Source organism: Lampris incognitus, chromosome 14 (assembly GCF_029633865.1).
Source record: "Lampris incognitus isolate fLamInc1 chromosome 14, fLamInc1.hap2, whole genome shotgun sequence".
In the NCBI taxonomy this organism is placed as follows: Eukaryota; Metazoa; Chordata; class Actinopteri; order Lampriformes; family Lampridae; genus Lampris; species Lampris incognitus.
Genome location: NC_079224.1, coordinates 4,863,232 through 4,878,429, shown reverse-complemented (window position 1 = coordinate 4,878,429; position 15,198 = coordinate 4,863,232). Strand labels below are relative to the sequence as shown.

The window sequence follows — 15,198 nt, the reverse complement described above, 5'->3', positions numbered from 1 at the left end:
TCCTCGCCTCCTGACCCTTCAGGTCCCTTTTGGAAGGCCGCCGTTTCACCGCCTTCGTCGACCACAAGCCGCTGACATTTGCCATGGCCAAGACCTCCGAGCCGTGGTCCGGGCGCCAACAGCGTCAGCTCTCTGCCATCTCGGAGTTTACCACAGACTTCCGGCACGTGGCTGGCAAGGACAACTTGGTCGCTGACGGCCTCTCCCGGGCGGTGGCAGGGTCGGGTCCATTCACTTGGGACTCGGTTACGCTGCCATGACTGCAGACCAAGCCGCTGACGCAGCCATCCAGGCCTATCGGACGGCTGCTACGGGGCTGCGGTTGGAGGATGTGGTGTTTGACAGCGCCAATGCCACGCTCCTCTGCGATGTTTCCATAGGCCAGCCCCGCCCCATGGTGCCCACTGGCTGGCGGCGCCGTGTTTTTGACGTTATCCATGGCCTTTCCCAGCCGTGTGTAAAGGTGTCCACTAAGCTGGTGGGGGCCAAGTTCGTCTGGCCCGGCCTCAGGAAGGACGTCAAGGTCTGGGCTGACTCCTGCATGGCGTGCCAGCGTTCCAAAGCACAACGTCATACCAAAGCCCCCTTGGCGCCATTCCTGGTGCCCGAGAGGCATTTTGACCATGTGAATGTGGACCTGGTGGGCCCCCTGCCCTCCTCCCACGGGTTCACTTACCTTCTCACCATGGTGGACAGGACCACTAGGTGGCTGGAAGCTGTTCCCCTGTCATCGACCATGTCTACTGAGGTGGCCCAGGTGTTCATCGGGTCCTGGGTAGCCCGTTTTGGCACACCGGCTGACCTCCCCTATGACAGGGGCCCGCAGTTCACGTCGGAGCTCTGGACTGCAGTTGCGGAGGGGCTGGGGTGAAGCTCCACCGCACCACAGCGTACGACCCGCTGGGCAACGGACCTTGTGAGCGGTTTCATCGGTCTATGAAGGCCGCTCTTCGTGCCAGCCTCACGGACAGCAACTGGGTTGATCGCCTCCCGTGGGTCATGCTCGGCCTTCGCTCTGCCCCCAAGGAAGACCTCCAGTCCTCGTCTGCCGAGCTGGTTTATGGCCAGCCGCTGCATGTCCCGGGTGAGTTTCTCCCGGACGCTGTGGCCCCCTGGTCAGCAGCTTCTCATCGGAATGTGGCCCGGGACAGTGCCAACGCTTTCGCTCCAATCCCTACATCTCACCACTGCCTCCCTCAGTCCTACGTCCCCAAGGATCTGCTGTTGGCCAGGTACATCTTCATCCGCCACGACAGCCACCGTACCCCCCTGCAGCCCCCCTACGATGGGCCCTTCCACGTCCTGGAAGTGGGGCCTAAGAACTTTGTGGTAGACATGGGGGGGGCAAGCCGGAGCGGGTCTCGGTGGACCGTCTCAAGCCTGCCCATTTGGACCTGGGTGGGCCGGTCGAACTGGCCCTGCCCTCACGGCGTGGACACCCCCCTTCTCAGGTCCCTGGCCCATCCTCGGCCCCTGTCAGGGCTCCGGCTCTGTCCCCTGCCCCTGCCCCCGCCTTCATACCCATTCAGGGCAGCCGTTTTGGCCGCCTGGTCCGCCCCCCGAGACGTTGACTGTTTCACTGAGGACTGTTCGCCTGTTGGCTGTTTGTGTTTCGTTGAGTACTGTTGTGTTGTATTTCTTCGTGACGGTGAATTCTGGGGGGGGGGGCTGTGTGGTGATACACAATTGAGGGTAGATTCACCAGGGGCTGCTGCTCCTTTAAGGCGGACATTCAGAGTGCTGACGTAGGCACAGCTTAGAGTTTCCGGAGAGAGCCATGTTTTCAGCAGCCTAGCGGTTAGTTGGTTGGCTGGTTGCCAGGAGAGATTGTGCTGTATCGGCGTTGTTTTGTGTGGCGAGTAAACGGATTGACTCGACTTGATCTCTCCGTCTCCTCATTCCTGCACTCCCACAACATCACCTTTCCTTTTAACAACACTCAACAAGCATTTGGGAACTGAGGACACTACTTGTTGAAGCTTTGTAGGTGGAATTCTTTCCCATTCTTGCTTGATGTACGACTTCAGTTGCTCAACAGTCCGAGGTCTCCATTGTCGTATTTTGCACTTCATAATGCGCCACACATGTTCAATGGGAGACCGGTCTGGACTGCAGGCAGGCCAGTCGAGTACCCGCACTCTTACTACGAAGCCACGCTGGTGTAACACGTGCAGAATGTGGCTTGGCATTGTATTGCTGAAATAAGCAGGGACGTCCCTGAAAAAGACGTCGCTTGGATGGCAGCATGTGTTGCTCCAAAACCTGTATGTACCTTTCAGCATTAATGGTGCCTTCACAGATGTGCAAGTTACCCATGATGCCATGGGCACTAACACACCCCCATACCATCACAGATGCTGGCTTTTGGACTTTGTGCTGATAACAATCTGGACGGTCCTTTTCCTCTTTAGCCCGGAGGACACGACGTCCATGATTTCCAAAAACAAGTGAAACGTGGACTCGTCAGACCACAGCACACTTGTCCACTTTGTGTCAGTCCATCTCAGATGAGCTCGGCCCAGAGAAGCCGGTGGTGTTTCTGGGTGGTGTTGATATCTGGCTTTGCATGGTAGAGTTTTAACTTGCACTTGTAGATGTAGTGACCAACTGTGTTAACTGACGATGGTTTTCCCAAGTGCTCCTGAGCCCACGTGGTCATATCCTTTACAGAATAATGTCGGTTTTTAATGCAGTGCCGCCCGAGGGGTCGAAGGTCACGGGCATTCAGTGTTGGTTTTTGTCCTTGCCACTTACGTGCAGAGATTTCTCGGGATTCTCTGAATCTTGTGATGATATTATGGACTGGAGATGATGAAATCCCTAAATTCCTTGCAGTTGTACGTTGAGAAACGTTGTTCTTAAACTGTTGGACTATTTGCTCACGCAGTTGTTCACAAAGTGGTGAACCTCGCCCCATCCTTGCTTGTGAACGACTGAGCCATTCGGGGATGCTCCTTTTATACCCAATCATGACACTCCCCTGTTTCCAGTTAACCTGTTGACCTGAGGAATGTTCCCAACAGGTGTTTTCTGAGCATTCCTCAACTTTCCCAGTCTTTTGTTGCCCCTGTCCCAGCTTCTTTGGAACGTGTTGCAGGCATCAAATTCAAAACGAGTGAATATTTGCAAAAAACAATAAAGTTTATCAGTTTGAACATTAAATATCTTGTCTTTGTAGTGTATTCAATTGAAAATAGGTGGGAAAGGATTTGCAAATCATTGTATTCTGTTTTTATTCACGTGTTACACAACGTGCCAACTTCGTTGGAATTGGGGTTTGTATAACGTGAACAAGTTATGAAACTGAAAGACAAATAGGCATGTAGACAACTGGTACTAAAAACTGTAAACAAGGAGGCTTGAGGGAAGGAAGTGAGCTGCCAAAGCTTATACCTGGAAAACTACGCAGAGCTGGAAGCTGGGTCGTCATGTACGATTTTATTTGGACATTTTAACCAGAATGAAGCTATGCAGAAAAGTTGGGAGGAAGACCAGCAAGGGAGAGGGTATTACAAAATACAAAAATGTGTCATAACAAAAAGCAATAAAGAAAGGAACAGAAGGGAGGAGTTCATCGTAACAAGACTAAGACTGGATCAAACAGGATTAAATGAGACTTGGTTTATAATGGGGGAAAGGGAGACTGACAAGTGTGACAACTGTGGAGTTAGAGAAAACGCTGAACATGTAAAGTTACATTGTAACGTGTATGAAGTGGAAAGAGAAAGGTTACAGGATAAAGCCGGAGAGGCGGGACGGGAGTGGAGGCTGATGGGGATACTGGGAACAGGAGGAGAGGGAGAGGGGGTTAAAATCACCAGCAAGGCACTCTTGTCTTTCTTAAGCCACACGAGGTTGATGGGGTAAAATGACATGATGTTACACACTTGTGCAGTAGGTGGCGGCATACCCCTTAAAGTTGTTTGCGAGCCGCCAGTAAACCGAGAGAAGAAGAAGAAGAACAAGAAGAAGAAGAAGAAGAAGAAGAAGAAGAAGAAGAAGAAGCAGAAGAAGCAGAAGAGGAAGAGGAAGCGGCGTCTCCGGCGATCGTCCGTAAGTAGCGAGTGTGATGTGGGGAAGTGAGGGAAGTGAGGGAAGTGAGGGAGGTGAGGGAGGTGAGGGAAGTGAGGGAGGTGAGGGAAGTGAGGGAGGTGAGGGAGGTGAGGGAAGTGAGGGAAATGAGGGAGGTGAGGGTGGAGCGTGCTGCCCGGGTCTGCAGGTAAATGTATGGCGTCTCGCAGGGGGCGGGTCACCGTGCTGGCTGGTGACGCTGGCTCCACAAACTGGCGCTGGCTGTTCGTCTTTGTGTGTGAGTGTGTAGCTTTTAATGGAAAGGCTGCAACAGTTTACTTTGCTCTGTATTCGTGACTTGACTCGTCAGAGGAGGAGAGGAGGAGAGGGGTGGGTAAGGGCGTCTCGGAGGAGAGGGGTGGTCTCGGAGGAGAGGGGTGGGTAAGGGCGTCTCGGAGGGGAGGGGTGAGTAAGGGCGTCTCGGAGGGGAGGGGAGAGTAAGGGCGTCTCGGAGGAGAGGGGTGAGTAAGGGCGTATCGGAGGAGAGGGGTGAGTAAGGGCGTCTCGGAGGGGAGGGGTGGGTAAGGGCGTCTCGGAGGGGAGGGGTGGGTAAGGGCGTCTCGGAGGAGAGGGGTGGGTAAGGGCGTCTCGGAGGGGTGGGGTGGGTAAGGGCGTCTCGGAGGGGAGGGGTGAGTAAGGGCGTCTCGGAGGGGAGGGGTGGGTAAGGGCGTCTCGGAGGGGAGGGGTGGGTAAGGGCGTCTCGGAGGGGAGGGGTGGGTAAGGGCGTCTCGGAGGGGAGGGGTGGGTAAGGGCGTCTCGGAGGGGAGGGGTGAGTAAGGGCGTCTCGGAGGAGAGGGGTGGGTAAGGGCGTCTCGGAGGAGAGGGGTGGGTAAGGGCGTCTCGGAGGAGAGGGGTGAGTAAGGGCGTCTCGGAGGGGAGGGGTGGGTAAGGGCGTCTCGGAGGGGAGGGGTGGGTAAGGGCGTCTCGGAGGAGAGGGGTGAGTAAGGGCGTCTCGGAGGAGAGGGGTGGGTAAGGGCGTCTCGGAGGGGTGGGGTGGGTAAGGGCGTCTCGGAGGGGAGGGGTGAGTAAGGGCGTCTCGGAGGGGAGGGGTGAGTAAGGGCGTCTCGGAGGGGAGTGGTGAGTAAGGGCGTCTCGGAGGGGAGGGGTGGGTAAGGGCGTCTCGGAGGGGAGGGGTGGGTAAGGGCGTCTCGGAGGGGAGGGGTGAGTAAGGGCGTCTCGGAGGGGAGGGGTGAGTAAGGGCGTCTCGGAGGAGAGGGGTGGGTAAGGGCGTCTCGGAGGGGAGGGGTGGGTAAGGGCGTCTCGGAGGGGAGGGGTGAGTAAGGGCGTCTCCTGGCCTCATCTGGGATGGTGACGGCTGAACATGATGGAGGAGACCGGCCACACTGAGCGTTTGTCGAGCTGCGCCTCAGGACTGAACTAACTAAACTGAAGCGCAGTGTGACGGGAAATGAAGAGTCCGTGGCTCCTCTTCATCAGTGTGGTGCACTGTATTAGTATGCAACTAACATCCTCTGTGAAATCACAAGCTGTATCAGCTGATCACGCAACCAAGAAGACGCATAAAACCCAGACTGCCGTGCTGGTGAGTGAGTCCCAGCAGACGAGCGGTTATTTCAACTTTATTTAGCGACTCGCGCTGCTCGTCCTTCTTCTGTCGCCTTATAGCAGTCCCTCTCCGCCATCCACCGTTCCACAGTGCCACCCAGTGGCGATGGAGTGTAGTGTCCACAAACACAACACACGTCAGTTGAATGAGGCGCATTTAAAAGCTGCAGAAATAAGCGAATGAAAGTGCCGTAAGACAACTACGTTGTAGTGTTGTGTTAACTAGTGTTAACAGATGTACTACTGCTCACACTGAGTCTGTTGTTTACCTGAACATCTGCTGGACGTCCATCTGAGGGACTTTGTTCTGTGTTTGTAAAACAATGTAGGCTAAATGTCTGGGAATGTTCTCCTTCATCCAGGTCATGGTCATCCAGAGGAGTTGAATGGAGTGCAACTGGACTTGGTATATAGACCACTAGCTTGGTCTAGTCAGAAAGGCACGAACTGAGGAAGCCTCTTGGATGAGAGGCCAAACGTCTTCACGGATATATACCAAGTCCAGTTGCACTCCATTCAACTCCTTTGGATAATGTAGGCTAAATAAATGATCAAATGGCCTGTCATAGTATGTGTGTGTGTGTGTGTGTGTGTGTGTGTGTGTGTGTGTGTGTGTGTGTGTGTGTGTGTGTGTGTGTATCTGCTAGATGAACTTCATTGACGTGCTTTCAAAACTGAAAGTTAAACGCCTGACATAAATACGTTTCGGTGTTTATTCGTCTCTCCTGTTCATTTCCTTTTAGTTGTGTGTCATCTGTGACCTGAAACCCATTGTTGTACAAAAACAAAAAAAAAAACTTTCAAAGAAAGTTAAGACTATCATGTTTTGTCTTCGTGTTGCCTAACGAGCAGGACATCATGAAGCGTCAGATGGAGAAAGACATACTTGAGATTGAGAAAAGATGTAAATTGTTCATGTTTAAGCCAAATGCAGCCAGAGGTTTAATAACGTTCTTCTTCACTGCCTTAAGGCTTTCCACGTGCTGGAAGCAGCCGTCTCCACTGCAGCCTGGGCGAGGAAGACTCTGGTGCAACATGTTGGTGCATATCTGACGGCTCTTCACCGGTACGAGTCCAGATCATCTTCCTCTACCTGCTCTGGTGCCGTTTGGGTCATGTGCTCCACATAGATTTTTAAAAACACACTTTTCACAAGTGACTAGTTATAGTCACGTTAGTAACAGCTGCTTATTTTAATAGCCCTAATATCTAATTTTAATATCCATAATGTTTAATTTTAATAGCCCTAATATCTAATTTTATTAGCCCTAATATCTAATTTTACTAGCCTTAATATCTAATTTTGATATCCATTGTGGGAGTGCAGGAATGAGGAGACGGAGAGATCGAGCCGAGTCAATTCCGTTTACTCGCCACACAAAACAACACCGATACAGCACAATCTCTCCTGGCAACCAGCTAACCGCTAGGCTGCTGCAAACATGGCTCCACCCCGGAAACCCTAAGCAGTGCCTACGTCAGCACTCTAAACGTCTGCCTTAAAGGAGCAGCAGCCCCTGGTGAAGCTACCCTCAACTGTGTATCACCACACCATAATGTTTAATTTTAATAGCCCTTATATCTAATTTTAATATCTATAATTAATAGCCCTAATATCTAATCTTATAATATCCATGATCTATATTTAATAGCCCTAATATCTAATTTTGATATCCATCATATTTAATTTTAATATCCCTAATATCTAATTTTGATATCCATAATATTTAATTTTAATAGCCATAATATCTCATTTTAATATCCATAATGTCTAATTTTAATAGCTCTAATATCTAATTTTAATAGCTCTAATATCTAATTTTAATATCCATAATGTTTAATTTTAATATCCATACTATCTAATTTTATTAGCCCTAATATCTAATTTTAATATCCATAATGTTTAATTTTAATAGCCCTAATATCTAATTTTTATAGCCCTTATATCTCATTTTAATATCCATAATATCTATATTTAATAGCCCTAATATCTAATTTTGATATCAATCATATTTAATTTTAATATCCCTAATATCTAATTTTGATATCCATAATATTTAATTTTAATAGCCATAATATCTTATTTTAATATCCATAATGTCTAATTTTAATAGCTCTAATATCTAATTTTAATAGCCCTAATATCTAATTTTAATATCCATAATGTTTAATTTTAATATCCATATTATCTAATTTTATTAGCCCTAATATCTAATTTTAATATCCATAATGTTTAATTTTAATAGCCCTAATATCTCATTTTAATATCCATAATATCTATATTTAATAGCCCTAATATCTAATTTTATAATATGCATGATATCTCATTTTAATAGCCCTAATATCTAGTTTTGATATCATGATATTGAATTTTAATAACCCTAATATTTAATTTTAATATCCATAATGTCTTTTTAATAGCTCTAATATCTAATTTTAATATCCATAATATCTCATTTTAATATCCATAATATCTAATGTTAATAGACTTAATATCAAATTTTTAGCCACTTGTAACTTAACCATAGTGAATTTTGGCAGTCAGAATAGTGACTGATGTGTAAAAAGTAAATATTAATGTCTAATTTTTAGTGACTAGTACCTTACAGTGAATAAATGACATATTTACCATGCACCTCTTGTTGGCTTGCAGTAAGTGAGGTTGGGATTTCTCCTGCGGGTGGAGAACATAAAGTGCTGTGTTGGTAGCAGATCAACTCTAGTACTTCATCACTTGTTTGCAAACTCATCCCTTTGCAGGACCCCCCCCCCCTCCGGGACCACCACACTAGTTTGCAGCCCAGTAGACAGTCCCTGTCAATTATCAATGTTTTTAAACTGATGATACTACCATGTCCACTAACAACAGCAGTCAGAGTATGAGTAATGTAAAATGGGTTGATAACGTGTTTCATCCTCCTCCTCTTCCAGAGATGAGCAACTTCTTCCTGGATGAGGAGAGCTTCAGGGTGTGGTGTCAGCTCTTCCTGCAACACTCCAGCAGCCTTGGAGATGGCTGGAGCTGGGAACAGGTGAGCATGACAGCGCTGATTCAAGGCACGTTTCCATGTTTCCAAACAAGTCCCACCTCAAGGAATTCTGTTTCCAAAATGTGGTGTTTCCATTCAGCCTTTCCCCACCGAAACATCAAACTGTCTCGATAGACACCCCTGACAGCGTGTATGTGTGTGTGTGTGTGTGTGACCGTGTGACCTCAGACATCAGGTGAAGGCTATCTAAAGAAGACCAGTGTGAGGTCTGTCATGATGAACTGTGGTCCTGAACCAGACCAGACAGGAAGTGGTCCATCCTCAGAGCAACAGAGAGCTGAACCAGACCAGACAGGAAGTGGTCCATCCTCAGAGCAACAGAGACCTGAACCAGACCAGACAGGAAGTGGTCCATCCTCAGAGCAACAGAGAGCTGAACCAGACCAGACAGGAAGTGGTCCATCCTCAGAGCAACAGAGACCTGAACCAGACCAGACAGGAAGTGGTCCATCCTCAGAGCAACAGAGAGCTGAACCAGACCAGACAGGAAGTGGTCCATCCTCAGAGCAACAGAGAGCTGGTCAGAGTGGCCCAGCTCAGTGTGACGGGGACAGGGACCAGGTGTATATGTGTTTCATTCAACAAGTCCTCCAACCCATCCAACCACATAGGTGGTTTGTCCTCTAATACGACCCATAGGAGCGTTTCCTAAATTAGCGCCCCTAGCGGCGGCAGGAGATAAGCCACAGATACTTTTCCCCTCTGTGCATTGTGGGTTTTTAAAACAATGTGAGAACAACAGAATATGTAGTCAGTGTGTTTTTATGTTGTTTCACCGTCTAGTATAGTAAGTAAGATTGCTATTGGCAGTATGTTTACCTATGAATGACATCATAAGAGCTAACTTAACGTTAGCCGCAAGTTAGAGAGTCAGCTAGCGTGGACATTATAACCGCTGTGTGACATTACACTTTGCTTTTATTAATACTCCTCCTCACAAGAGCTTATGGGAGGAGGTGCTTATTGTTACAGGGGAAGTCATGTGTTATAATTACGGAGGACCATGTGGAAGTAGCTTAAAACGTACCTATGGGTCGTAATGAGCTGCTTGTACAAACCACCTGCCGGGTGGTGTTTTGGTGGAGGACAGTCTCGTTTCATTCCTGCAGAGAAGGTGTGTGTGACAAGTTTGCTTTGATTCTTCAACAAGCTACATGGTTTATTGATTTATGTGTTTTTCTTTCTGTCCACAGTCCAGTTGTTTTGCCTCAGCTGATGTAGATCACATCAGTGATGATGATGAAGATGAAGACGATGGAACCTGTGTGAAGTCCGAAGGCAGCGACAGAGTGCTTCAATATGAATATCACATCCTGTACTCCTGTAGCTACCGGGTGCCTGTACTCTACTTCAGAGCCTCCTCACTAGGTTGTGTGTGTGTGTGTGTTTGTGTGTGTGTGTGTGTGTGTGTGTGTGTGTGTGTGTGTGTGTGTGTTAGAGACAGAAGAATGCAGGAGCTTCGTGTGCACTTCTACAGATGACTTGTTGGCATATATGGATGGTACCCATCATGCTGTTCAGTCTAACTTTTCCTTCTTCCTCCCCGTCTTCCTGTTAGAGGGGAGGAGTGTGTCTTTACAGGAGTTGTGGAGCACTGTTCACCCCAACTACAGACTCCGACTACAGCACAACCCGCTCAATACAATCACCCAACAGGTAAAAAAACTCCTCTCTCTGCAACTGTCCTCTCCCTCTTTTTGCTTGTCTTTCAGTCTCAGGGCTTAAAGTATTCCGGCACCGTGCCGGATTTCCGGCGTGCGGCGTTTGGCTGTGTGAAAAAAAGAAAGAAAAAAACGTCTTGATATCATCACCATCACTTTCGAGTTTATTAGTTCGTCTGCCAATGATATGAGAGGAGCACAACTCTCCCGCTCTCAAGCTAACATTATTAGCCAATCAGGAGAACGGGGCGGGTCTTGGAAAAATGTGCTTCAGCCGAGTCCTGTGCTGCAGAGATGCCCGAGTAGAGAGACGTCACGTCGAAGGAGAGTAGGATGGAGAGTAAGGTCATGAATCCTGGGGAAGATGCCCTCCTAGTGGATAAAGGATAAGAAATAAATGGCGCTGGCTGTGGATAGAAGAGAGAGGGAAGGACGGTGGTAAGCCTTGTGGTAGCTGGTGTAAGAGGTTAAGAGAAGCAGGTGCTCGCTTCTGCACCGTGTGCTCGACAGAGCTAGCATATGCAACTAGCGGGGGGAAGTGCTACCGCGTCATGAGTCAGACCCCGCTCATACAGCAGCTGTTCGTGCTCTCCAACACACAACGTGGTTACCGGGAGCAACAACCACAGCTGATGTACCGGCCTCAGTAACTGACCGTGTGTGGGACTTGAAAATACGAGTGTGCGTGTTCATCGCAGAGCACGATCTGTCTTTCGAGCTCGCCCAACCCCTGGAGAATTTATTCAAAAAAGTAGCTGAAGACAAAACTGTCAATATCCAATCAGCATGCCAGCTATTTGAACACACACGGCGTAACGCCAGAGTTTAAAAGACATATGTCGGAAAAGCTAAGAAACGGCATGTTTTCCTTAAATGTCGACGAAGCCCCAACCACAACATGGACAGAGTCCTCGTTGTCCTCCTTCCTTTTACTATTGCCACCTACTGGCCTTTCTTGTTGTTGCAGTTGCAGAAGGCCCACCATAATCTGCAATCGTTCATTTCCATATAATGGTTTTTTTGGTTGTTTTTTATTTTTTGACCCTGCGGATGTGTCCACGCCACAGGACGACAACCCCCCCCCCACACACACACACACACACACACACACAAGTTCAGGCTCAGGATTTGTCTTCGCTTTAACCCCTGCAGTCTAGTCCGTCTGTTCATCACGCTCCCTGTCCATCATCCCCTCTTCCCCTGCACCACCCGACACTCTGCCCACACCCCTACATAATCCTACAGTGTGTCCAACATGCACCTCCGTCGTCTCCCGTGTGTGCATGTGCGGTCTGTCCTCCTGTCAGGTCTCCATGGTGACGGTGGTCCCGTGGCTCAGGTCCTGGACTCTTCTGGTGGCATCTGGACACTGCTTGGCATCCTCCTCCTCATAGTCTTCATATATCTTATAATTCCTTTATAGTTCTGTTATCCTGGGACGTCCGGGGTAGCGTAGCAGTCTATTCTGTTGCCTACCAACAAGGGTATCGCTAGTTCGAATCCACGCGTTACCTCCGGCTTGGTCGGGCATCCCTACAGACACAGTTGGCCGTGTCTGCGGGTGGGAAGCCGGATGTGGGTATGTGTCCTGGTCGCTGCACTAGCGCCTCCTCTGGTCGATCGGGGCGCCTGTTTAGGGGGGAGGGGGAACTGGGGGGAATAGCGTGATCCTCCCACGCACTACGCCCCCTGGTGAAACTCCTCACTGTCAGGTGAAAAGAAGCGGCTGGTGACTCCACCTGTATGGGAGGAGGCATGTGGTAGTCTGCAGCCCTCCCCGGACCAACAGAGGGGGTGGAGCAGAGACCGGGACGGCTCAGAGGAGTGGGGTAATTGGCAGGATACAACTGGGGAGAAAAAGGGGGAAAAAATCCAACAGAAAAAAAAAACCAGTGGTGTTATCCTCTTTCAGTGTTGTGTTGTGTTGTGTACATTGTGTAAACACATCATGGCACATTGTGCGTCTTGGGAGAGAGATCCTCCTCTGGTGCTCCCCCGGAGCTTTCTTCCTGTCCCTCCTCCCTGTTAAAAGTTTTCAGGGAGTTGGTCCTTATCCGACGTGAGGGTCTAAGGACAGGATGTTGTGTTGCTGTAAAGCCCCCTGAGGCACACTAGTCATTTGTGGTACTGCCTACACAAATAACACTGACTTGCTGCACCGATGTTTGCTGCTGCTGTTCTTTTGTTTCTGTCCATGTCTTTAATTTCAACGTTTCTCCGTCCTCCTCTGTCCCTGTCAGGAGCATCCGCTGCTGGGCCAGCCCTTCTTTGTCCTCCACCCCTGCAGGACGGAGGGCTTCATGAAGCCAGTGCTGCAGGCGGCCCTGCAGGAGTCCAGGTGGGGGGAGCAGGTGTAACCTCTTCTCATCAGGCTGTTTTACTGCAACATTTCAGGTTGCAACCAGGACACGGAAACGACCAACTTCCCTGACATAAACCCACATGTCCTACACAAGGTCCACTGGTCAGCTTAATCACAGACGGTGGAGTCAGTTCATCTGGACAGAAACACTTCGTCATCCTCATCATCAAGTGACCTCTTCAGTCTCACCTGACTGCAGGTACCCCACTGGTGCAGTCTCAGCATTGTAAAATGCTGTGGCTGCAACTAGTCCCTGGCCCTCTCTCAATGGTTCATATGCAAATAAGGGTGTGAGTCACACCCTTATTTGCATATGAATCTGATCGTTGGCTTCAGTCGTTAGGCACTGTATTGTACTGTGTTGTGTATAAGGGTAGAATACCTGCAGTCAGTTGAGACTGAAGAGGTCACTTAAGGAGAGGTCACTTAGGGCCCTGACACACCAGGCCGACGGGCGTCGTCCAGTGTCGGGCTGTCGGTGTGCGTCTGTGGCCCTAGTTGTTGCAGTGTGTCACACACCGTCGGCACTAGTCGGACCCCTGTCGGCAGCTTTTTGGCCGATTCAGCATGTTGAATGGGCGGAGCCCGTTGGTGAGAGAGATCACTCTGATTGGCTACTCAGCTTAGCGACTCGGTGCAGAACGCACATGCTAGCTGGCTGTCAGTTGTAGACTTTGCGGTGTGTTCAAGTGCTGCTTTTTGGCCCAGACGGCAGGTGACATGAGTCAACAGTCGGCTTTGGTCGCTGCCAGTGGGTTTGGTGTGTCTGGGCCCGTATGGATGATGCTGAAAGGTTTCTCTCTGTGAGTGTTGGGTCCAGATGAACTGGTTCACCTCCCTGGGTTTCTTACCTGGACTCCTGAGCATCACCACACTTGTATGTTACGTGTGGATGTGTTGATGTCTGAGGTAGTGTCTGATCACAAGTGCTGTTAGACACTGTAGAGTGTTGCAGTGGAAGGGCATCTGGGTGGCACGGCGGTCTATTCCGTTGCCTACCAACATGGGGATCGCCGGTTCGAATCCTCGTGTTACCTCCGGCTTGGTGGGGCATCCCTACAGACACAATTGGCCGTGTCTGTGGGTGGGAAGCCGGATGTGGGGATGTGTCCTGGTCACTGCACTAGCGCCTCCTCTGGTTGGTCAGGGCACCTGTTCAGGGGGGAAGGGGAACTGGGGGCAATAGCGTGATCCTCCCACGTGCTACATCCCCCTGGTAAAACTCCTCACTGTCAGGTGAAAGGAAGCGGCTGGTGACTCCACATGTATGGGAGGAGGCATGTGGTAGTCTGCAGCCCTCCCCGGATCAGCAGAGGGGGTGGAGCAGAGACCGGGACGGCTCAGAAGGGTGGGGTAATCGGGCAAGTACAATTAGGGAGAAAAAGGGACAAAAAAAAAGAAAGTTGCAGTGCAGATTGTTTGTAGTGTCAAAAATGACAAAAATGTCACCCTCGGCATGTTGCTGTCCACAACACAAACCATACACACAACATAAACATAGACACAGCAAAGCAGCCCAGTACTTCTCAGCTCTCTCTGCATTTTCCGGGGGGTCAGATGTGGTTACAAGTTCAGGAAGACTTGTTTTTCTTGAACCCTGCAGATGAACACACTCACATTTTACATTTACTTTTGGTTTTGTGTCATTTCAGATTTTGCTCAACATTTGTTTGACATTTTAATGAAAACACAGCTTGTGTTGCTGATTATAGGGATCTATCATCTGTCAACCTCGCGTGTGTGTGTGTGTGTGTGTGTGTGTGTGTGTGTGTGTGTGTCTCCAGGCAGGTAAACTACTTGGTGAGTTGGCTGAGTGTGGTGGGTCCAGTGGTGGGCCTGGAGGTTCCTCTGAGCTACTCCACCATACTGTTTCCTGTCTCACACCACACCTGTCCCAGCACCCAGCCAGACTGATGAAGAAGACTCATGTGGTGAGCACACAGCCAGACTGATGAAGAAGACTCATGTGGTGACCACACAGCCAGACTGATGGAGAAGACTCATGTGGTGACCACACAGCCAGACTGATGGAGAAGACTCAAGTGGTGAACACACCGCCAGACTGATGAAGAAGACTCATGTGGTGAGCACACAGCCAGACTGATGGAGAAGACTCATGTGGTGAGCACACAGCCAGACCGATGAAGAAGACTCATGTGGTGACCACACAGCCAGACTGATGAAGAAGACTCATGTGGTGACCACACAGCCAGACTGATGAAGAAGACTCATGTGGTGACCACACAGCCAGACTGATGAAGAAGACTCATGTGGTGACCACACAGCCTGACTGATGAAGAAGACTCATGTGGTGACCACACAGCCAGACTGATGGAGAAGACTCATGTGGTGACCACACAGCCAGACTGATGAAGAAGACTCATGTGGTGACCACACAGCCAGACTGATGGAGAAGACTCGTGTGGTGACCACACAGCCAGACTGATGGAGAAGACTCATGTGGTGACCACACAGCCAGACTGATGAA

The 15,198-nt window shown here is 49.6% G+C and overlaps 1 protein-coding gene across 1 annotated transcript; it reads left to right on the top strand.

The window, feature by feature from the left end:
• The first annotated feature begins 4,025 nt into the window (after window positions 1–4,025).
• On the top strand, window positions 4,026–14,968 carry atg10 (ATG10 autophagy related 10 homolog (S. cerevisiae)). The gene is made up of 8 exons (XM_056293686.1): window positions 4,026–4,053; window positions 6,609–6,703; window positions 8,569–8,669; window positions 8,856–9,248; window positions 9,881–10,055; window positions 10,246–10,343; window positions 12,589–12,686; window positions 14,495–14,968. The coding sequence occupies exons 3-8, from the start codon at window positions 8,571–8,573 to the stop codon at window positions 14,622–14,624; spliced, it is 993 nt and encodes a 330-aa protein (XP_056149661.1). The 5' UTR covers window positions 4,026–4,053; window positions 6,609–6,703; window positions 8,569–8,570; the 3' UTR covers window positions 14,625–14,968.
• The last annotated feature ends 230 nt before the right edge of the window (window positions 14,969–15,198 follow it).